Source organism: Trachinotus anak, unplaced genomic scaffold, assembly GCF_046630095.1.
Source record: "Trachinotus anak isolate AG129_WGS33_773 ecotype Australia unplaced genomic scaffold, CSIRO_AGI_Tana_v1 ptg000025l, whole genome shotgun sequence".
In the NCBI taxonomy this organism is placed as follows: domain Eukaryota; kingdom Metazoa; phylum Chordata; class Actinopteri; order Carangiformes; family Carangidae; genus Trachinotus; species Trachinotus anak.
The window spans coordinates 14,401,434-14,425,070 of record NW_027273876.1 but is presented as its reverse complement, the minus strand read 5'-3'; the positions used below and the strand labels follow the sequence as shown (position 1 = coordinate 14,425,070).

Here is a 23,637-nt window from a genome sequence, read left to right as displayed (position 1 = left end):
CAATTCATTTGTTCATTTGTGAGGGTTAGGGGCGCTGGTAGCCAAATTTTGTTACCTTTGGGGCAGAACCAGGCAAGCCTCCCCCCTCTGTTTCTAGTCTCGGTAAAAAGTGGATACAAGCATTTCCCAAAATGTCAAACTGATTCTTTAAGTCACCATGAAATCATGAAAGTGACTTTTTCCACTTGCATCACTGCCCTCTTTTCACCCAAACATCCTGTCAGATAAGCTGGACACCATCAGAAATGCTGCTTCTATGCAACTTCATCATGGTGGCATACTTTGCCTGCATGCAACTGTCATATAAAATGCAAATTGATTAAATGCAAACATCTGGAAGTAACTGATTGAAGCCCGGTGGCACAGTGGCGGCAGAATTTCATTATTATCTGCAGTCTGCCTCTCCCTCTGACTGAAGTGCTTCCTCTCCTCTCTCTCCTCTCTGAGGCTGCCATCAAGCTTGTACAGGTTGTTTTACATCCATCCAATGACTCATCTCCAATTATTCTATTAGTGCTAAAATTTGGAGCTGACCTATTTCGTCCCGGGGGTCCTAATTCAGTGCAATTACAATTCATCAGGTTGGATTTTTTTTTTTATTCTGATGCGTCACTCAATACAAATTGGCCTCATGTAAGCTCAGCTTGATGTGACAGGCAAGGAATAAGAGCAGGGAGGTTAAAATGGAAAGCTAATGTTCTGTCATTTTCCCCCCGTGGCCTTTTGAATGATAATGGTGGTCACAGTGAATGCACGTAGATTTTACATCATCATGCATGGCTTTGGAAAAAAAAAGCTTTTTTTTTTTATTTTCTTTGTTTTTTATCTCTGACTGAGTTCTCTTCTTTTATGTGGCATTTGCTTTACTTCAAGTTATAAACACATTGTGTTGGAATGACAGACATAGGTGCAGTGATTTTCACAGAGCTGTCACTACGCAAGAGGCGAGATTAGGTGTGTCTGTCACATTTGGCAAGTGCGTTAATGAAGGAATAAGGAAGTAAAAAAGCAAAACATCAAGGCAGCAGAGTGGATCACCATAGCAGTGGCAGAGTCTGAGCAGGAAACTGCATAGGATTCGTTTCATAATGTTAAACGACAGCTTTGACAAAAAAATATCCAGACTCTCAGATATCACAAAAATTTCTTATTGACATCTAAATACACAGGTCAAATCTATTTAAAAAGAATCTTTCTCATTACCAGTTATGCTACGAAATGAAATCCTTCTCACTGTATTTTGAAATTAAGATTATTTTCAGCTGTGCAGTGAAACATTTGCCGTCACCGGAGACGCTCTCCATACCCATCTGTTACGAAATGTTTGGTCGAGTTTGTCGGGTCACACCTGTCAGTTAACAATTCCCGTATTTCATCGCTTCATTAAATAATGTGTTCATGTCACATACATACCGAAAACAACAAGGTGCAACAACTTCACAAATGCCACACTTGGTGCTCCATCATCTTTGACAGCTTGTTAACGTGGGAAGCTGAGCTTAAAAACGGAAAAATAATGTTAAAGGCTTTCTTCGTGCCTTTATCTAGTTTCTCCTCTTTTTCTGTTCGCCGCAGCCATGCTGGGGTGTGAGTAGATGTTTTATATCTGCTTATGTGAGCGTATGCAAGTGCCTGCGGCTGAATGTGTGCTTATTCTCATTAGTCTTATTTGACCCCAACTGTAAGAATGCAACTCAATATAGAAAAGTCTCAAAAAGGCCTCTAGTAAAAAAAAAAAGGTGCATGGATTTGCAGCCTGGAGTAGACGACGGCGAGACAGTGTGAATTCTCTCACACAGTGCAGTGAGAGGAGTAGCAAATACGCTGAACAAACAGACAGACAGAGGAGGCTGTCTTCCCACCAGTGATCCAGGCTCGTCCCCTGTAACTCCATCTGCCTCACCAAACCCACCGCGGGTCTCTTCTCCGCAGAGGCTCAAACTGTATGGAGATAAGGGGAACGCTGATGTTTTCAGGATTCGTGGTTGCACCAATTAGCAGTGGTACCAGTTGTGACAAATATTTAAACATTTAGTAAAAAAAGTAAAAAAAAAAAACGTATCTTATAGTGGTACTATGTAACTTATGACAAAGAAGTAACACATGTCATGGACAGGGATGGACAGTAACAAAGTACATTTACTTGAGTACCGTCGCTACTTATATACTTCTAGGTATATTTTGTGAGTACCTGTACTTCACTTGAGTAGCCTATTAATTAGTTTGGAAACTTTAGTTTGGAGACTTTTACTCCACTCTGTTTAAAGACAAATATTGTACTTTTGACTGCACCACATTTCTACAAAGTACTTGTTGAGTTTTAGTCAGTGAAATCAATTCTCTTGTATTTTCTGAAATGTGATAGACCATACACTGTGTGCTTCACACGAGAAAAACAAGTCACAGCCAACTCCTACGCTGTCAGTCATGTTGTGCTTTCTGCGTTTCTGAGCAGCTCAGTTTGAACTTGGCAGTGGCCTAACGATGCTACGTTAGATAAAGAAGAGGCAGAAGATTCCTCACCAAAGCACCCACGGCCTTATCTTAAGTCCATTTTAGAATTAAAGAAAGAGAGTCTTTCGTTTTAAATGTTTGCTGTGTTTACCAGGATGAAACTTCATCACTGCCTTAAAAAAAAAAAAAGTAAACGACAGTGGCTCCTCTTGTTGGGTTTTTAAGGCCTTTTCTATAGACTTTGTATCATATTCTACAGTCAGTAGGTTGTTTCAGTAAATGTACTGGACAATGCAACAATGCATTGACATAAAAAACTTACTTTTGGATACTTGAATATTTTTAAAAGCAAGTACTCCAGTACCTTAAAAAATTGAACAACTGTCACTTGTGTTGGAGAAACATTTGACCAGTAGTTTCTATACTTTGACTCAACTAATGGAGCTGTGTACTTTGTCCACCGCTGGTCAAGGATGTACATTTTACTTTTATCAAACAAGAGGTGCAACAGATTGTACTTAACTAGGATGCATTGGTTGTTTCCAGCTTGTCAACCCATTCCAGTTTCTCTGAATCGGGTGTCTAATGATGTTGTATTTAAAGTAACTGTCCCAAGGAAATCTCATGAAAGGACAGAACATTTAATGTGCCATTATCATTTAGTTGAGGCTCCAATCCCAACAGTTCAGCAAAAGTTATGTATTCTTTAAAGCAACTATCTGTGAAATCACACATGCTTGTAGCTTTAAATCATAGATTGCTTCATGTTGTATCCATCTATGATGCAGCATCATGACCTGTAGCTGTAATGTCATATATCAACAGTATATTTAAAAGTTTCAGTGGGTGTGCAATTAGAAACTTCCTGTGCATGAGTGCATGACTGGACTCCACAGGGAGTTGGTATTCCACTCTGAAAAGCAGCAGGTATTGAAGGCCTGAAAATGTTACAGGAGAAAAAATAGCATGAACCCCACCCCTTCCACCTTTTCTCTGAGCTGTTTGTCAAGCTTTAGTTGAAATTGTTTTTTGAAATATTGAAGTACACTGACAGCATGAGAAAAATGGTAATGTCAACCAGAGCGATTTGTTTTCTCCGCGGAGAACGAGGATTCGTTGATTGTTTTTCGCCGATAGCTGCTGTAACTGGTTCTGTTTCGTCTGAGGGGAGGTTAAAGATATGGTTAATAAGACTTTGTGACATTTCAAACATCTGGCGTAGAGCTATTTCACGGGACTGTTTTAGTCTCCAGGCACACACCCACAGTTCTGCCTGTATCGGTACGTGATGGGCAATGTATCTTTCATTACAGACACAACATCACCAGCAGCGTCAGGGATTCATAAACGGTTTCCAAGTGTCGGTGAAAATACACTCTCCTTTATTTTTCCCCCCGTGTTATACTGGTTGTCTAAGAGCACGTGCAGCAGACCCATCTGTCCTAGCTCTAAAAAAAACCTGTCTGGTGCAAACTCACTTCCCTTAATGTCTTAATGTCTTATCATTTATCATAACGAATGATGAAGACCAGGCTTCATCCTAAACCACAATGTCTCCATGATGATTAATGCAGTTTATATCTGGACCAAAGAAGAATTGTTACATCTTTTTTCCATAATTGTGGTTCTTCTAGGGCCAGTTTAAAGTGTTAAAAGCACTTTTCTTCGCGCTCTCAACATCCCAAATGATGTGCATGATATAATAGACATACGTTCACTGTGACCTCACAAAACATTAATTTGGCAATAAACAATTCATATGTTAATTATGACAAAATACACTTCTATTAAATTACACCTTTAGGAAATTCCTTCAAATTCCTCACTACATATGTTATATGAGTCTGAACAGACATGAATGTAAACTGTAACTTGACAGGTGGGGGCACACAGACATGAATTATTGTTACGCTGCTAGCTGTGTTCTCCTATTTCTAGTATTACTATCAAGTATTACTTACACTCTTGAAATACTTATTTAAAATTCAATCAGTGAGATCAGCTATACTGCTCATGATGCTGAGGACAGTTAACTGGGAAACAAGGCCTAAATGTGTCTGGACGCATCTTAGACACTAAAATATCAACGTCAACCACACGACACAGCTGTTTTCCCAAACCAGACGGTTGTTAATACAGTGGAAAATGAGTAAAAGAGAGGAGGGTGGAGGATTTTCAAAGAGTCTACTCTTTGTTGAGTCAGTTATGACTCTTCCGCTGTCACACGCCACAACTCTCTAATGAACCCAGACCTCAAACCCCCTCGTTCTGCAGCCACCATTAAACTAAAGGCCCTCCAGTCCACTGGTAGTCTCCTCCAAGGGACCTGTGAAGGGACCAGAGATCCACTTACCGCTCAATAAACCGTGAAGTTGGAGCCTCTAAAACCCTGTCACGGTCCAGTCATTTCACAAAAATATCCTATGATTCTTTATGAACCCTCTTGTGCCCGCACAGCCTCTCAAGTCACTTATCAGCTATTACAGATTTCAACCAGTATCTAATGGAAACAACTTTCTGAAAGAACTTCAGACCAACTTGCTTTTCACATGAACAACATATGACAAACACATGCCAGTTTTAAGGTTATTTGTGGTTTGCCCTTAGTAGTAAATAGAGATTTATTGTCAATGCTTGGGGTTGCAGTTTCTTCTACGTGCACAAGTAATAAATAATGTTACGTGCTGTGTGTAATTGCAGGTCATCACTCTATGTTAAGGAAGCTGTCACAGCTATTGATCTGCTGCAAACACAGTAGACATGCTGAATGATTGTAGATGCTCATACTGATAATCAATACTCAAGTGTGGCAAACGCATACACTCTTCTGTACACAAGTGCGTGTGTGTGAAATAAGTGTATGTAATAGAGCTGAAATGATTAGATGACTAATTGATTAGATAATTGAGTGGTTGAAGTAAAAAACGAGATGGTATAATTTCATCTTTTTGACATTTTATAGACAAGGTGATAAGTTTTAATCATTTGTTGCTGACAAAGCAATCTTACCTCAGTGTGTGTTAACTTGCCATTGCTGAGCTTTCAATCATATCGCATGATTTTCATCAGCAAATAGAGTTTTTAATGTCGGTGTCGATAAACGTTGCATTTCTGTTGTGAGCACTTTGGAGACTCCTCATCCATGCTCAAGTTGACAAAACAAGCTTAGCTCAAGGTTTATTTATTAGCCGATCTGGAGCTTTTCAGTAATATCATGATCTAAGCAGTGGTTGGCGGTTGGTGGTTTGTTGTTTCAACAAAGAGTCCTAAGTCCCTGGAGTTGTATGAATCGGGTTAGTTTGGTTCAACAAGATGACATTTTTTAAAACTGGAGCAGACAGGATTTACCTTTACCCCACAATGGATGACTAAAGAGTTACTAAGAGCTGAATCCTCCTGGAGCAGCCTGTGTCAAAAAAACAAAAACAATGAGCAGACAGGAGATTAACCACAGTGTTGGTAGTATCGATCGCAGTGACATCATCAGGATTACAAGGAGGGAGTAGCATATCTATGGCAACCTCCAAACACAGTCTTTCCCCACCTGCAGTGAGATACTGTTTAATCCTGAGTCACATAGGAGGTGGTTGTGTTTCATCACACGCACTGCGAGCGTGCATGGACAAACCCGGTGATGCATCTCAGTGATGAAACACTGTTAACAAGGCGATGACCAACGGCCGCTGCAAAGTCCAGCGCTAACTCAGATGTTGTTTGCACTCGGCAAATGGAGGAAGGATTGTCAGTTAGATAAAGTGGTGAAATAAAGGTGAGCCAGAGAAAAGGCTAGTGCTTGCCCTGCCACCGTCACAGCGTATTGCGCAGTTTCCATATCTAGTACTAAATAGGCAGGAGTTGTCTTGGCACGGAGCATCGCCAGCTCATAAATCACATCACCTGTTGAGAATGTGGAAGGCGTCGCTCTCCGTCCTATCAGTAAAGAAGGCGTTTGATACTGGTGGCACAAAGAACACATGCAAATTAATGAGCTTAACAGGACCAGTTCTTAAATAACCAGCTTAGTTCTTACAACACCAAAAGACATCTCTTTTGAAATGTAGATTTTCATTTGTTTTCAGTCATCACTATGAATTAAGGTGGACTGCACAGTTGGGTTATGGGTGTTTTTCCCTCTGGTGTTTATCTTGATATCGGCTGAGCATAACACACACACACACACACACACACACACACACACTAACAAGCAACATGTGTTGAATTAAAGAGTCAAAGTTCATTTTCCCAACAGGAGTTACAGTATCCGCATTACGTGTTGATGATGAGCAAGTGGAGGAGAGGATAGGTAAAGCATTCATAATAATGAATCATAAGTCATATGAGTGAATCATGGGTGGTGTAGTTTTCCACAGGGATTTTTTTTATCAGCCCTGTATCAGACTGCGTAGAAATCTGTGTAAACATGCTTGTTGTATATTTCAAATTGTTGAGGGGAGATTAGATTATCTTGGTATTTCAAATCCTCAAAACAGAACAAAACAGACCGAGATAGGAGATAAGATAAACTGAGAAAAAGCTGCCCTGTGTTGTTGATGAACTTGAATAACCAGTGGATGTTAAAAATGTCGCGCAGCCAGGTACATCTTTCCCTGAGTGTTTTATTCACTTTAGCGAGAAATGATCAATTATTTACCTTTTACACCTCAGCTCTCACGCTTTATTTCCTTCACAACATTGTACTCTGTCTCTCTCGGCTGTAATTCACCCTCTTCACTCGTTCATGTAACAGATTCATGCACCTTGCAGGCCATATCTATCTGAAGTTGTTGAAAACTTTCTGTAGCATTTGCCATCCCTCAGACATGCGTTCACACCTTGTTAACCCTAAAGGTGAAACCTGCAGGTATACAACGGCCTCTTTGAACCCCCTCACGGCCTTTCTCAGCCTCCCCCTTTCCACCCCGCGCAGCCTGTTGTCGGGGCTGTACAAACAGCCCAGCACCCAGCGCCCACCCCTCCCTGTCGAAGGACAAAGGCAGCATTTACCAGTACGTTCTGGTGACCTTCAGAGGGCAATGTTGTTGTAGCTGGACGCTGCCCGCTGGATCACAGAGGTCCAGCTCTGTATTAGTGGGTTATTACGTTTGTTTGCTTTGAGAGGAGGCGAGCAGGGAGGAATGTCAGGTGCTGGGTCAAATGTGTAGGAGTGTTGAGGTGTTCATGTTCAGGTGGAGGGTCCTGACATGTGCAGCTTTTCGAGATTGTCACCTAAAAATCACAACGTGAGCCTGACACCTGTGCTTTCTTTACTTTCTTCTGAAGGTGATGAAATCCATGCAGGTTGTTCACTGTTGCTCTTTTTCCTCAGTGACACTGTCACATGTCCAGATATGTTGTCCCATACTGTTTTTTTTTTACAGGTTTCACCAGAACACTGTGTCCTATAGTAAACCTTGAGTCTAGATTTCACCCCATTGTGATAGAGGTAGCACTATAAACTGCTTAGCCACGATTGTCCACCTCTGTTTACAGTATTGACTCACTCCCATTGTCTCATGTCATATGCTGCTCTATCTACACTGCAGCCCGTCTGTGAATGGAGACTGTTCTGTATCTGACCACACAATACCAGAACGTTTCATAGAGATTACTTATTGACAGCTGTTCAAATATTGAAAGGAGCTAAGTCATCTGTAAAAATGTGGACTGTAAAGATGCATGTAAGGCTTGATGGAAAACAGGAAATTTGTGTTTGTTCCTCATGGTTTCAGCAAATTATTATAAACTACATCTCCTGTTGAATCCGTATCTGGTTATGCACTGATTTTTGGACATGTCACAGCTCTCAGCACAAACTGTGCCTATGGGAAAAGTTTGACATTATGACATTATCTGAGAGTTAGATGTCATAGGGAGCTACATTAAATGGCTGTTTAGCTTAGCTTAGCTTAGCATAAAGACAAGAAAAAAGGGAAACAGCTAGCCTGGCTCCGGTCCAAATATAAAACCACATACCAGCTCACTAATTAAACTGTTATATTTCATTAAGTGTTAAAACATATTGTCATTTTATGCATCGCACTGTGTTCTTTCCTAACTCTTGGCAAGGCGAAGTGAGTTAGCGTATTTTCCAAAATATCAAACCCTTACTTTAGAACTCCTCTTGACCCTGATCACAATACAAGTCCTCAGGGCCATACATTTGAAAGGTTGAGAGTTTCCCTTTCTTTGTAATGCTCTCTGAAATACTGAAAGTTGTTCCTGGTGTCTTTCTAGGTGTGGTTCTAATGGAGATTGCAGAGGCCCACAGGAAGGTCCACCAAGAACTTGAAGAGAACGTAAGTAGCCTTAAAGGCTATAAATGACACTATTTCATTTTATAGTAATATATTATTTTTTACGATCAACCAATCTCGTGAAAATAAAAAGAACAAAACCAATAATGAAATGATCCCACTAACGTGTGTTGTGTGTGTAACCACAGCTTCATATAGCTTATTGCTTTGTGTTATAGAGCTCCACTGCTGTCTATTAAAAAACATATCAGTGAGTCACACAGTTTCACTGGGTGACATGCTCATTCATTACTTTGAACATGGCCACTGTAATTTATTTTAAGTCGATCCCACACACACACACCATCCTCCTACTGCTGTAAATACTTACACCAACTATAACACACACCAAATGCCCCATCTACTAATGTTAGCAACTACAGTGTCCTGATGCTTTAGAAAAGTATTTAGCCTTTTTACAACATGAAACTATAGATTTCTGACCTGTTTGTAAAGATCGACATCTTCAGTAGAAATGAATGGCTTTTGTAGCTTGGCGAAAGTATTGAGGAATGGACTAATGGATTATAGGTGTCCCTGGATTTACTGATGATAGAAAAAAAAAATCATAGCAGTTCACCAAACTCCTCTCAGCTAAGTCCACAGCTCTTTCAATTATGTCATTAAGTAATTAAGTGTATTGACAGGTCACCCGTTCAGCCTCCCAGAGTGTCATTCCTAGAAGTACCCTGTGGCCACCAATGCTCAGCTTATCTTCACATAATAGACAGAGATTGGCCATTTGTTTCGCTCTCTTCTCTTGACACGTGACCTCTACAACCTTTTGAGCTCATTCCCGTCATTTTTAACAGTTTGAAATTGTTGTAACTAAAAGTTTGACAAGAGTGGAAAAGCCACAGAATCATATCTGGCCCCGCTGCCTCAGGGTGAAATGCTTCAGATTCCCCTAAGTGACGAGAAGTAAATTGAACCCAAGCGCCACCAGTTTAAATACGGCTCTAACCAAAACTTAATACTCAGTCTATATGCTGCGTGCATGAGAAACTTTCTCTTATTTCCCTACGTTTCCTTATTACCTGCAGGCCTGATCGTAATTTACCTACAAGAGGGAAAAGTTGTAAATCTTTAACCTCAACAGGCTGATAAGCCATCTGTAGTGGGTGGAATCTCATCCACTCAGAAACCCATTATCATACATTCCACCAGGTCACTCCGCTCTAATCGTGACGAGCCACGTGACTCAACTGTACATTGTGTTTAGAACAGCGTGCATTGAGGATGATGTATGTTGTAACAAATATGAGGTGTGTGTGTGTGTTTTTTCTCTCTGCAGTTCAAGAGGTTTCACAGGGAGATTATTATTGAGCTGGAAAAGAAGACAGAGATGGATGTGAAATACATGAATGTAAGTGTCGCCACATAGAGTGTAGCTCTATTCATCAGTTCAAGCATCCACCAACACATCCGCCCTCTACTTGTGAGAGTTTTTATACAAACATATTTCATGTAGGCAAAGCTGCTCTGGAGGCAGAGATATGGAATAAAATCTCAGAGAAGAATCCACACTTCTTAGGTTTTAGTCATTGTTTTAGCCTTTTATATGTTCATTATGACATATCTCCTCCTGATTATTTTAGCCTTTCTGCGTTTAAGCGTTGTTCGTATCATGAAAACTGCATCCTGCTCATCATCCCTTCCTTTGCCTTTTGCCTCTGTTGTCAAACGTCTCGTGCAGGCCACGTTCAAGCGCTATCAGTCAGAGCACAAGCTGAAGCAGGACTCCCTGGAGCGCTCTCAGACAGACCTGAAGAAGCTCAGGAGGAAAAGCCAGGGAAAGCACTCATCCAAGTATGAGATCAAAGAGAACGAGGTGGGTGACTGAGACCAAACCGACTGACTCCAACCTTTCCTGTCCCTCAGAACGTAGCGTGCACTCGTCCAATACTTTGTATGGCTTTTCAAGCATGCCACTGTTACATGCTTATGGTCTGATGTAAGTGATAAGATAAGGGAGCCAAGGTAGGTCTCATGATGTTCACGTACCGACACAAAGCAGGAAGCGTGGAGGTCGAGGTTATTATGTGAAGATGAAGATGCCTTGTCGGACTGAAATTCCAGGTTTTGCTTTGCAGTTGTGTTTTAGATTAATGTTAGGTAAGGGCGTTGCATCACTGATGACAGACACTGAGATGTGTGTTCAAATACTGCAAAAACCCTCAAGTGTCTTCAGATTCTTACACTGACAAGAGAAGAAATGTCATATTAAAAGTTCTTTTAGACAAGTGACTAAAACCATCAAAGTTGCCGCCACGCCTAAAGCTGTTTGCAGATCGTCTGTGTTTGCTCACAGCAGAATAAGGCCATTATACCTCAGCTCAATGTGCTCAGCTACAGACGGGCTCACACGCCCAAATTTGTACAAATGTAGCTGACATGTATGTGTTCTTTCTGGAAACCAGAAAAAGTACGAGGTTTGAGACAGACCTGAGTTTTCAGTGTAACTGGATTCAGTTTTTTTTAAATCCAAAGACATACAGTGTGGAAGCTGCATTTTTTATATGCCTAATCAGAGCTAGCTGGGCCGCAGCACTTAGGAAAATCCAATTCTCCCAAATTGAGACTTTGCCCAAAATCATTTTAGATATGAGATATGTAGACTTGTCTGCCCACATGGGACTCTAAAGAGCAACATCCAAAACAAGTGCTTAACAGCAGTAAGTAAACTATTCATTTAGAGAGAGCTTTTTTCTGTCCCTTTGGTATCTTATGTTATGAATCCATTTACCGTAAGTGCATTGCACAACTTTTCTCTCATCCAACATCTGACCATCTTCAGCATGGTGTCTGAGGATGATTCGTAAATTGATTGAGTCGTAAATAAAAAAAATTATATATATATATATATATATATATATATATATATATATATATATATATATATATATATATATATATATATATATATATATACACACATACATTCTTATTATTATTATTATAATTAAAGAAATACAAAATCAATTCCAATCCAGTACAGAAATGATCACCCATCACTAGGTAAAAAGGTTTCATCCATTTTTCAAAACATGGTACTCTCTACTCTCTAAATATTTTGCAATCTACATATACATCATATGACTGATCAGTAAACTGTATATTAAACAGACTGTGTGTGTTAGAAAATGTTTGTTACTGTAAGGTTTAGGACCCACAAGCAGAATACAAGTGTTAGTGTTAAGCCAGAGAGAGCAGTTGAGGGCAGGTGGGGAACAAGTCCAGGGAGGCAAATGCAGGGACAGGCCAAGTGATCTGGGGACTCCAGATGGATTCCAGAGGGAAACAGGCTGGCAGGTGGCCGTGGGATTTGGAGGTCATAGCGGGACTGAATCCGTAGATCCTCTAGAATACAGACGAGCTCACATAGCTGGGCGGGCAGGCAGACAGGCAGGGTAATGCAAGGTAGCAGAGGCACCGAACCTGGTGCATGAAGAGATTCAGGCAAAACACTGAGTTTCAAAACAGGTACAAGAGTCAAAATAGCTGGCCAGACGTGGTACCCACGTAGGTAACTGTACAATCTGGCGAAGAGTGGTGGTCTGAGCCGGTCTTGAATACTGCAGCAGTTGAAGCCGATGAGGAAAATTGGACACAGGTGCAATGTCAAGGGAGAGCAGGGAAAAGTAATGCAGGACAACAAAAATCTGTTTACAGATGGTTACAAGCAGTTGTGGTTCAACAGCAGTGTGGTGTCATAACATCTAATCTGTTGAAATCACACTGAAACGGCAAACAGAGCTAAAACAAATGTCACCGCTGAGCGAACAGAGGTACACAAACACGACTTTGAAGTTTTGCTCGTCATTATTGACATTGCTTTGATTCCGTTTGTTTTAAGCCGTGCAGTGTCCCTGTGAGTCCCGGCTGCAGTATATTCTTCCAAACGCCCGGATGTTGCACATTGTTGGGTGTTTACATCTTGTTGTCCACCACCAACAAGCAGTCTTAACACTTCAGACAGCGATTTGCTTTGTAAATCAATGTGGTGAGATGAAGGAAGGGCTGCACAGTCTGAGTAATAACTCCCGTCTGTCTCCTGTTTTAATTCATCGACCGTTTTTATGGGCTCACGTTGATGATGGATGGCGTGTAAGCCTGGCTTGTTTCGAGTGAATTATTAAACAAAGCCTTTAACTGAAAAGTCAAGAAGTTGCTGCAGGTTGTGAAAGGGATGTTTTGAAGTCTCTCTGAAGAAGTTTCTTTTGTCTCTACTGCTAAAATCACTGTCAGTCTCCTGTTTATCCTCGCACTTGAATGGCACCCATTAAAAGACACCTGCACAATAAGTCGTCTTATCCGGGTGGAGCAAAGCATCATGGTGAGCTGAAACTGCCCCCCCCACCCCCCTCCCCCACCCCCCCTTCCAGGCTTTTTCATTATCTGATAAAAATGACACCAGTGAACTACAAGGGGAGATGAGGCTAACTGCCCAGCGCTCTAATAATCATCTGTGGAGCAGGCAATGATAGCCGAGCCCTGTCTGTCTGCCCTCCCTCCTCTCGCTCAGAGTCTGGGTGATTGTTCGCTGTGAAAATGGGAAAGGAAGAGCTTTGATTCAGCGTCTAACAGGCTATCCTAGAGAGAGAGAGAGAGAGAGAGAGAGAGAGAGAGAGAGAGACAGAAAATGAGACCAGGCAGTGGAAGACGAGGGTCTCTGCTCTTAGAGACAGGCTGCTTTACCATCACCATGACAACCAGGGGAAAATGGGAAATATCCGCAGGGTGGGTGTAGAATAAACGAATGGAGGGGAGGTTGAGAAGTCATTTTAAAGAGTTTGATATGCGTCATGTCAGGTCCAGCTGACCATTTGCATTTGCATCTGCATCTGCGTGACAGGCAGAATCAATATCAGGCTCCCTGTGGAAGGTGTGTCTTTCAGCACGCTGATTTGGCTTCCCACTGCGCTAAGATCGATCCCTGAGCAGCAAGGCACCCAAATCAACTTGTCACAAAGTGTAGAGACTTTGATTGCCATGCTACAGTCACCCTGGTTTCCTAATTTCATTTTTTGTTGAAAAAAGAGAGAAAAAAAAACAAGGTATAAAAGCTTGTACTGCAGACCTTGGGGTTTTGGCAACTGCAACATGAGCACACACTCAGAAAACATAAATCAGTGTTTGTGGCAGTGACCGGAAACTCAATTACACAGCACTTAATAAAGCTCATGAAAATGTATGATGGACCGAAGGCTTACAGTAAAAACAACAGTTTGTTTAGGTAAGTGACAGCACACAGGTGTGTACAGCAGGCTTCCCCTCAGACAGTCAATAGTTACCAGTGCTCACGTGATTAAAAACAATACACAATACAATCCAGTCCCCAAGGCAGACACGAACTAAACAATTCAGTAGAAAGAATTAATACTGAAAATCAAATGTAAAAAATTAAATTAAATTGAAGTAAAAAGAAATGCATAGGTAAAAGTAAATGAATATAAAATATTTTGACTTTTTATTTATTTATATTATTTTTGTTTAATTTCTGTTTTATTCATTAACTTTTTTCTCTTTCTTTTTCCTTGTCATTGTATTTTATTTATTATTTTCCTATAATTTCTTTTTTATTTTCATTCATTTTTTTCCTTCTCATTTTTCTTTTCTGTTATTATCTTTTATTATTTATTCACATGTTTCTGTTTGATTTATCAGTTTTTCTTTTTTTACTTTTATTAAGTTATTATTTTTATTTTAACTATTTCCTTATTTTAAAGTAATTTCTTTTTTGGTTGATTTGATTTAGGCACATTGTAGCCTACCACAAACTCTTAATTTCTGGTGAAGTTACTATTCACTTTTGGAAAATTTCAATAAAATATACAGTAACAAAATCCAACACTGTGAAACTGAAATTTAACTAGTTATCCATGCTGTGCCCTGACCTCCTTGCTCTCCTGTTGACCCTGTCTGTAGTACATGGAGACCATCTCATCACGCCAGATGGACATGCAGAAGTTCATCGCCGATGGCTGCAGAGAGGCCTTGCTGGAGGAGAAGAGACGCTTCTGTTTCCTGGCAGACAAACACTGCATGTTCTCCTATCAAATTAGCAACTTCCATGAGAAAGTAAGCGCGGACAGAGATGAACAGTCAGACCCCTCCAATATGAATTGTTTAACACCTGCTCTCTCTCTCTCTCTCTCTCTCTCTCTCTCTTTCTGTGGTGTTTTCCAGGCCAAAGAGATGCTGGCCGTGAAGCTCCCCAGTTGGCAGGAAAAGTGCAGCGACATCACCAAGGTGCCGGACACGGTGGCGACCATGATAGAGGGGCTCGCTACCACTCCAGAACCATCGCCGCGGGTTGAACACTACAACAGGGTGTGTTTTAGCTGGTCATGTCCCTGGCATCAGAATTATGCCCTCTGTGAGATAAGGATAGTTTATAAAAGTCTCCTTTTGATCACAAACGTACATATACTGAGGTATACGTCTCTTAGTGAAGGTGCCTCAGATAAACGCTGTGGATAAAAGCATTGCCAAATAGTAGATAAACAGGAGAAATCCTGAGCCCTGGAGACCGTCCCTGCAGAGTTTTATCTTGTCTTGTTGTGGCTTTGTAGTTAATCTCTCAAAGATGCACTGATTTCTCTTTGTATCAGATGGAAGCTGTTGTGAGTAAAGTGGCAGGTTATCATTAGCTATCAGCCATGGGAAATCCTACATGGACTGTTGTCACCCTCAGTTAAAGTCCACTGAATATTTTTGGGCCATGGCTGTTTATTGCTGCGTGGGAGGAAGACAACAAGCTTCAGTTACAATAATGCCTGTTAAAAATCACTGCCTCAATAAAGACTTGCATATAAGGTCATTCGAACAAAGTGCTTGTTATGATTTGAACACTGCCAACTCATATTGTCATATTTGTGCATCAGGTAATCGTATTCTTTTCTGTCTCCTCAGAACATCATGGAGTCAATGGTTCCTCCTCCAGCACCACCGCTAAAGGCTCAGATAAGTCCGCTAGCAAATATGTTCAACCCAGAGCCCAGGTCTCCACTCACCTCCTCCCCGGACCACAACTCAGGTAGCGATGGCCGCTCTGAAACAAATACACCTGATCGGCAAGATCCATTTTTTAGGCTTTACTGGTGTACTCCTTAATGGCAGCACTGTTAGATTGATATTATGTTGGACTTTAAAGCGATTAGGAATCTACATGTTAGGAAATACACTTGTTTGCTTTCTGGTGGAGAATTACATGAAAAGATCAACACAATACACTCATACATGTCGGCTAGAAGACTGTTAGCCTGGCTTGGAAACGGGGAAACAGCTGTCTGGAGGTTACAAATACAGCCTACCAGCACATTGTTATTAAAAAAAACTTAACATAGGCATTTTTACCCTTTAGTTTTTGTACAGATTAAACAAATAACATACAACATGTTGATATGTGAGCCTTCGAGGTGCTGGTAGCCATGTTTTGTTACCACTGGACAGAGCTAGGCTAGCTGTTTCCCCCTGTTTCCAGTCTTTGTGCTAAGCTAAGCTAAGCAGCAGCTGGTGGTAGCATCATATTTGCAAGAAAGCACATAAATGTATTTCCCAAAGTGTCAGAGTACTGCTTTAAGTAAATCACCTCTAATTTTAAATTTTGACAGATATCTGACATGATCATATCTCTGATCTCTGTTTTTTTTTTTTTTTTTATTTTGTTGTGAACGTCTGCTGCCTGCAGACCAAGGCAGTCTTGGAGAGGGCAGCATGTCCCAGTCAACATCCCAGTCCTCTGGTCTCAATGTGAGCAGGAAGCACCGGGTTAGGACCATCTTTCCCCACACGTCGGGCAACAATGACACACTCCTCAGCTTCGACGATGGCGACATCATCGCCCTGCTCATCCAGGAGGAGAAGGACGGCTGGCTGTACGGAGAGCTGGAGAAGACGGGGCAGTAAGTTTTGACTTTTGACTGTGTGTACGTCCGCTCAATATTTATATATTACAGGGATGCGATGCAATGGCTCTACTCTCTTTACATCAAAGCGTGTATTATAAAGTGAGCGTTGGCGGTAGGGAGTGAGGGACTTTTCACTCAGTAAAGACGAAAACGCCAGATGATGAGATCCCTCTCACAAGTTATATCCGCACTATTACTACAAACTATTAAAAAACACATCAATTAGCCATACCGTTGCACTGGGTGACATGTTCTTTCATTACCATGACAACACACAGTGTAGTTTATTTAGACTCAATCCCACAAACACTGTTCTGCTGCTGTAAATACTGTAAATAGTCCCTAAGGCACCAAAAATGTATTAATCTGCCACTGAAAATAGTCGCTAACAGATGTATTATTTCCTCCTCTTGGACAAAGGTTTGCCTAAAAATACAACCTTTTAAAAAGATTAAACTACATTTTTGTGACCTGTTTTTAAAGGTTTACACCTTAAGTGGGGGCCAGTGGGCTTAAGGTTGAGAGCCACAGAGAGTCTGAGGAAAGTAGTACATAGACTTACACATTGGTGGGTTTGGTATTTTCATTTGTTGACAGTAACAAAAATGTAAAAACATGATGTAATGTGCTTTAACCTCAAAATCTGGATAAAATATGTAGTGTTTTTTTTTTAGAATCTTACATAACTTGTTAAAAAATGCAATGTGGAATAAAAAGTGTGATTGTGGAATCCCTCACTAACATACTTGATTTAAATACCAACTAAACATGACCGTTGGCACACCCGCAGGAGGAAATGTACTTTCATTTCAACAAATATGCAGCAGTACTGACGTGCAGGCATTTTTCACGTAACTAAGGTGGCAGTACTTGTTCCTGCCTTGTGTGTCTTTATATTTTGCTGTGCTAATACATCATGCCTAGAAACACAGACTATGTCAGGTATGTTCAACATGACGGTCATAAAGCGTGAGCTCTCTCTCTCTCTCTCTCTCTCTCTCCTCTCTCTCTCTCTCTCTCTCTCTCTCTCTCTCTCTCTCTCTCTCTCTCTCTCTCTGTCACTGCCCTGCCTAACAACCCCATACACATACACACACACACACGAAAAAAATCCAGGTGCACACACGCAAACAAGAGACAGCTGGTATTTTATATGTCAGCCAACAATGAACAAATGTTTGATTTTCTTCCCACTGACACACGATGATGAGTGAGTGAGATGAATATGTCAACTAGGATCCTACAAAGGTGTAATTGCACCTTTGTTCAGCAGCTGTGACTCCATGTCACCCTCAGACGGCAGACAGGGGAAAATGTTCTCAGGCGCTGTTTATATACAAGTCATGTTTGTATATGTGACTGCTGCAACATGAATCCGTAAAGTAGCCTCTGAGCTGCCTGTGTAATTACAGCCATCTTCAACCCCTCGGCTGATCAATTAGGACTCATAATGCAGGCAAAAGGATTACAGAGTGCTTACAGAGCTTGTGTTGCATGTTTTTCGGTCCCACTTTAAAACAAATTAATGCAAGCCTTATCTGCTCCCTGTGTGTGTGTGCGTGTGTGTGTGTGTGTGTGTGTCATTAAGTGGCCTTTTGAGTCAGAGTGGTTTTAATGCAGTCAGTGGCGGTTTGTCAGGAAGAGGACATGTTGGGATAAATCGCAGTACGTTCTGTTTCTTAGCAACAAATCCAGTGCATTGGTCTGATAAGCCATCTTTTTCGCTAGACGTGACTTGGAGACAACTTCAGAGTCTTAGTGAACAAAATCTCTCTGTCTGTTATATATTTTATGTCTGATGTGTGCATCTGATTCAAGTGTGTTGTCTGTGGGCGTGATTCTCAGCTATTGTAACTCACAAGCCCTTGAAAAACAGATCTCTCCCAGTCTGTTGTGTGCATGCAGAAAGGAGACTGTCGGTATCAGTTTTTCTGCTCTGACTCTTCTGTTTAGTCAGTTATTGAATGAAGTCCAGCAACTGAGCATAATTCAAAGGAGACATTCATCATTTTAACAAAATTGATTTTTGGGCCTATTATTACATTATCACACAACCCACACAGGCTGAAAAATACTGAGGTACATCATCTGGTACTGATGGAGAGATTTAATTCTTTCTGTAACCTCAGTAGAAGTGACAGAAATGACATGTTCACTGAAATGAAAACAGTAAACCACCCATTTGTCCCAGCTGATGAACCTGCCTGCTTTAAACATACTACTGACATTGTGCAGGCCAGAGATCAGCAACCTGTAATGGCCTAATTTTTACTATTGCTCCTATTTCCACTGTTAAAAGGTTAATAAAGTTAGGATTGGAGGTCTCCTCCAGAGAAAATTACATTATGATTTATTTAACTAAATGATTTACTGGTTCTATCCAAAGGCACAATCTGTTCAAAAATTGTAAAAAACAAGTTGAGAGAGCCCAGGAAGTCACTGTACGTGGCCAAGAAATAGTCTGGGACATAACCTCCTTCATACCACACCATGTTTTACACTTTTTTGTATGGCTTAAAGAAACAAAATATAGTGTTAATTAGTGAGACTTAAACATGCTGGTAGATGTATTTTGTTTATTAACTGTTTACTCTTTTTCCAGTCTTTGTGCCAAGCTAAGCTAACTGGCTGCTGGGGGCATCACTGCACAGACATGAGTGTCTTTTCAATTTTGTCATCTAACTATGGACAAGAAAGTGAGCAAACGGGGGTGACAGACAACGTGGTTAGAGTGTATACCACATGGGTGTAAAAGCCCTGAGCAGCAAGTCCCCAGTCAAAAGCAGAATGTCAAACTATTTCTTTAAAGAGTGGATGTTATTTCTATAATGGAATTGATGTGATGTTTTATGATGTTTTTGACATCGCGGTGTGTTTGTCTTTCTTATTAGGCGAGGCTGGTTTCCCTCATCCTACTGCAGACCTTATACTGAGCCAGTGATATTAAATAGGTAAGAAAACATGACAGTATGCCAGGAAGTGAATCGATAATGTGGTTACAGCTGATGTTTTGATAGCTGAAGCTTTATGTCATGTCTTAGCAGCAATCTGGGAACGCCAGTGCGTAGTCTGAGTGTGGCCAGTCTGCCAGAGCAGGAGGAGGAAGAGCCCGTGTTGATTCCCCCACCAGACTACAGTGACGACACCCCCTCTAGCCCTGTGGTCTCCTCAACGCCCTCCCCGCAGAACACGGTTAGTACCAGCACCTGCATGAGCACAAGCCAACCTGGTGTGGTCTGGTGTATTTATTAAACCTGCACAGGATCTTTTTTTTTTTTTCAAATGGAAAAACACATCCATTTTCTCGACTTAAATAATAAGGTAAGGTCACAGGAGGACAGAATGTGTCGTCCGTGTTCACCGTTATCCACTCGCATAATGAACTAAACCGAAAAACTGTCTCATTAAGTGCAGAGAGCAACATTAGAGCCTCGTCTGTCTCATATCTTTGGTTTCCTTTGATATGTAGCATCACTGCCTGGTGGAAATGGCATAAGCGTGGTGTGCGCAGTTTAATAATGTAATGTTGCAGGACTTCTAGGTATTAAAGTTCCTGTTTACCAGAGAACCTTTTAACAAAATGGTGTGCCAAAAAGCTCTTTGGGAAAAACACAAGACAAAAAAAGCAAGGGATTTTCAACACAGAACTAAAACAGACCACTCTTTAACATGGATTTAATGTTGGGGGTTTGTCCATGTAATATACTAACATTAACATCATTTAAAGTGATAATTTAAACAGATGTGGTGCTGTTGGTGTTTGGAAAAGAAAAAAAAGCTATTATGGCTGTGTAATTATTCCTCTTCATTTTTAGTAATGTGGAGGTACTGCACTATGAAATACAACTAAACATGTTGGTTATTTAACAAGATTGGCTCGCTGTTTTGAAAACACGATGCACTTTAAAGCTGCTATGATTCATATTTTCATAATAAAAATAGGTCAAATGAATATGTGTAATTTGAAAGGGGTCGCTCAAAGGGTTGAACCCGCAGATGATTATCCCCGGAATCTGCAGCTCCCCCTCAGCTTTACTGAGCTTTTCAACTCATTGTTTTGTTTTGACAAATTCCAACTTAACTAAACCTACTGTACTCTACTCGTCCAGCACCAAGCAACAGACAGACTACGTTAGCGATTAGTTTGTTAAACTAATAGCTTCTTTCTTTTAACAACTGTTGTTGAAGTGCCTTTACACCAGGTGCCAACCCCCTGGTTGCTAGAGTAGAGCTACTCATTGGCTAACACTAGAAAGCTTTGTTGTGGGCAGCTGCCATGTTTGTGTGTATAAAATGGGTCATCACAAGTTCTGGAAAAGATTTTACATTTCCTGATAGAATATCTTTATTGCTTTATCTAGGTCGTTGCAGCCTCCTCGCCCACACCACAAAATACCATCGCACATGACAAATGTTTAGTCTGACTAATCGTGTCTTATCAACATCTCCCTGATACATAGTCATCGCCTCCACGCCCTTAAGACAGATCACAGCCAGAAACACACCTCAATTCCTCTAATCTGTTTGAGGAAATTACTATATTTATCGGGACGATTATTTCCCAAAAGGATATGTGAACCCGAAGGAGCCTATTTGCAATTTTGCAGCTGATCCTGACTTAAGTAGTCTATAAAGACAAAGAGGAAAAGTGTCAAATAGACCAGAGAGCTGCTCCTTGCTCCAAAATATTGAAACAGATGCAATGTTTTATTCAGGAATGGAGAGAGAGAGATTGGAGGAGAGGGAGTTACAGAGGGAGGCATAAAGGACAAGAGGGCACAGACACAATTTCATTTTGTGCCTGCACTGTGTCAGCTGATTGAAAATGAACTAGTATCTGTCCAGCCAGCAGACAAGCCCAGGCACTCTTCTTTCTCCCTCATCATCACCTTCCTCGCTGCTCTGAATGTACTCAGTGTCCTTTATTTCTGCTGCCTCAGTGTTTCACCATGAAATAAACGTCTGTCTCTTATCCCATCTTAGTGTTCTCTTAATTTTACACCAGTTTTTAAGAATCTAGCCCAGATTAGACAAAAAACTATAATAGTGCTACACACAAAAAAAATCCTTTCCCCCCTTCAAAACATTTGTTCAGGTGAAGGCATAAGACTGACTGTGCTCTTTCAGTTTGTATTGTGATTATGGGGCAAAGGTGGACCTTGTCACCATTTCTCTGGGGACTTTAGTTCCCTGAGTTTTGCTTTCAGGTAGCGTTGAACTGCCACCTCCCGTACACTAAAATGTTTTTTTGTGTCGTGAGGTAGACTGGACCCTAAATTGAGGTGTCTCGGCATCAGTGGGGGACAGTAATTCTTGATTGGCTCAGATTTGACAGCAATAACTCAAGGAACAGTAATGTTGAGAGAAAATAGTTTGAAGTTTAAGACTATTTAGCCAAACTTTGCGATGTAAATTGTAGGACAATTAGAAAAAAGCGTAATTGTTACTTTACTCTATCTAAGCTAGGCTAGTTAGCTTTTAGCAGGACTGGTTTATCTAGTGTTTCTTTTATATCATTAGATTTAGCTGCCTTACTCTATGAATGTGGTGAAACTAATTCAGTGACTAAAATGTTGGAGCATCAAAACTGACTTTTCAGTTTCAGAAAAAGTAAATAAATTATCTGTAGCTAATGCTAGCTGTGATCTGTGTTTCGTAATTCCCTCAAAATTTACATTTTCCCAAAAATTACATATTTCTATGGTGTGATATTGTATGTATGGTAAAACAGATGTTAAAAAGAAAAAAAAAGTCAGGTTCTGGTTTTGACCAAATGTATAGTTGCCTCTGTTTTTGCTTTGTAGGTACTGTACAGTAGTTATGTGACTTGCAACTAACACTCAAATGTATGTCTTGATTTTTAATTCCATATGTCTGTTTGCAGTGAAAATATAACTAATCCTAATATGAATGTGGATCTTTTTTTTCTTGACAGGTTTAGAATGTTTGAGTAGGTTTTATTTTGAAAATAATGTTTTTTTAAGATTAATAGTTAATGTTGTTGAGTATTTAAGAGAATGAGTCTCAGTAATAGTCTTTTAACAGTCAGGAAATCAACAGAAGCTGAAATTGAAATGTTGTTTTGCGTATGATTTATGGACTGTTTGCTAAACAATGTAGGTTTGTGGCAGATAATATTCAACCTGCTGCCTGAAAGCCTGAGTTCAGGGACTAATAGTCTCTATTGTAGCTTCATGTTTGATGACCACTGGATGTTGTCTGCTCTCCTCTGGAAGAGTAGTGTATTGCATGTGTTTTTGCAAAAGTATTGAATGCAATAAAGACATCCCTAATAAGCTTTGTAACCGAGTGCCGACTAAGAAAGAAATGCATCTGAAAAGTACAGTAAAATTAATTAAGTTTCCTGCAGCAAGTTACATCTTTCATTTTGTGTCTGTACGATGAATAAATGAATGATAAAATCTTAGTTTAAGTATGTTCCTCAACTTTATCTTCCCCATGCTCACTTGGCTCTGAGGAGACGATAAGATTATCATCGTTCTGAGGTGAGAGAAAAAGACAAGTGTGTCTCTTGCCAGCCTTTCTAGATTGTCTAGATTCCAGACTCGCTTAGGTCTGAGTTTGTAGCTTAAGTATGTGTCAAAGCTGCACTGTGCCGATTAGGAAGGAGGGAGGGGAGGTGGGGGGGGGGGGGCAACTGTTGATGAGAATTCTTATCAAACCAGTCTGACAACAATTACTTTCTTCACAGCTGGAGGGAGGGTGTGTGTTTGTGGTGACTGTGGTGTGTGGTGGTGTGTTTTGTTTTTGTTGTGTGTTTTTTCTCTTTGTCCGCTGGATCTTCAAGGGTCTTTTCTTCTGTTTTTGACAACAGGTTTCTTTAGTCAATGGGACTGCAAAGCCTCCTTTTCTAGGGTGAGTGACCTAACACAACTAACACAAACTCACAGGTTACAGCTCAATATGTGTGAGTGGCCTGATGATTACTTGATGGTGGATTTGAAATGATTTCAACC

General features: G+C 40.6%; 1 protein-coding gene across 3 annotated transcripts in view; it reads left to right on the top strand.

Annotated features, from left to right (window-relative positions):
- baiap2l1a (BAR/IMD domain containing adaptor protein 2 like 1a) overlaps positions 1-23,637 on the top strand; it is a 28,298-nt gene that overhangs the window by 2,644 nt on the left and 2,017 nt on the right. Inside the window, exons 4-13 of one of the 3 annotated variants that reach the window (XM_071462710.1) lie at positions 8,689-8,750; positions 10,042-10,113; positions 10,444-10,578; positions 14,676-14,828; positions 14,937-15,080; positions 15,663-15,786; positions 16,441-16,654; positions 19,552-19,611; positions 19,705-19,852; positions 23,496-23,536. In XM_071462710.1, the coding sequence (XP_071318811.1) occupies positions 8,689-8,750; positions 10,042-10,113; positions 10,444-10,578; positions 14,676-14,828; positions 14,937-15,080; positions 15,663-15,786; positions 16,441-16,654; positions 19,552-19,611; positions 19,705-19,852; positions 23,496-23,536 (1,153 nt within the window). Of the gene's footprint in view, positions 1-8,688; positions 8,751-10,041; positions 10,114-10,443; positions 10,579-14,675; positions 14,829-14,936; positions 15,081-15,662; positions 15,787-16,440; positions 16,655-19,551; positions 19,612-19,701; positions 19,853-23,495; positions 23,537-23,637 lie in introns of all 3 variants that reach the window. The other 2 variants (XM_071462709.1, XM_071462711.1) reach the window with 2 other exon arrangements.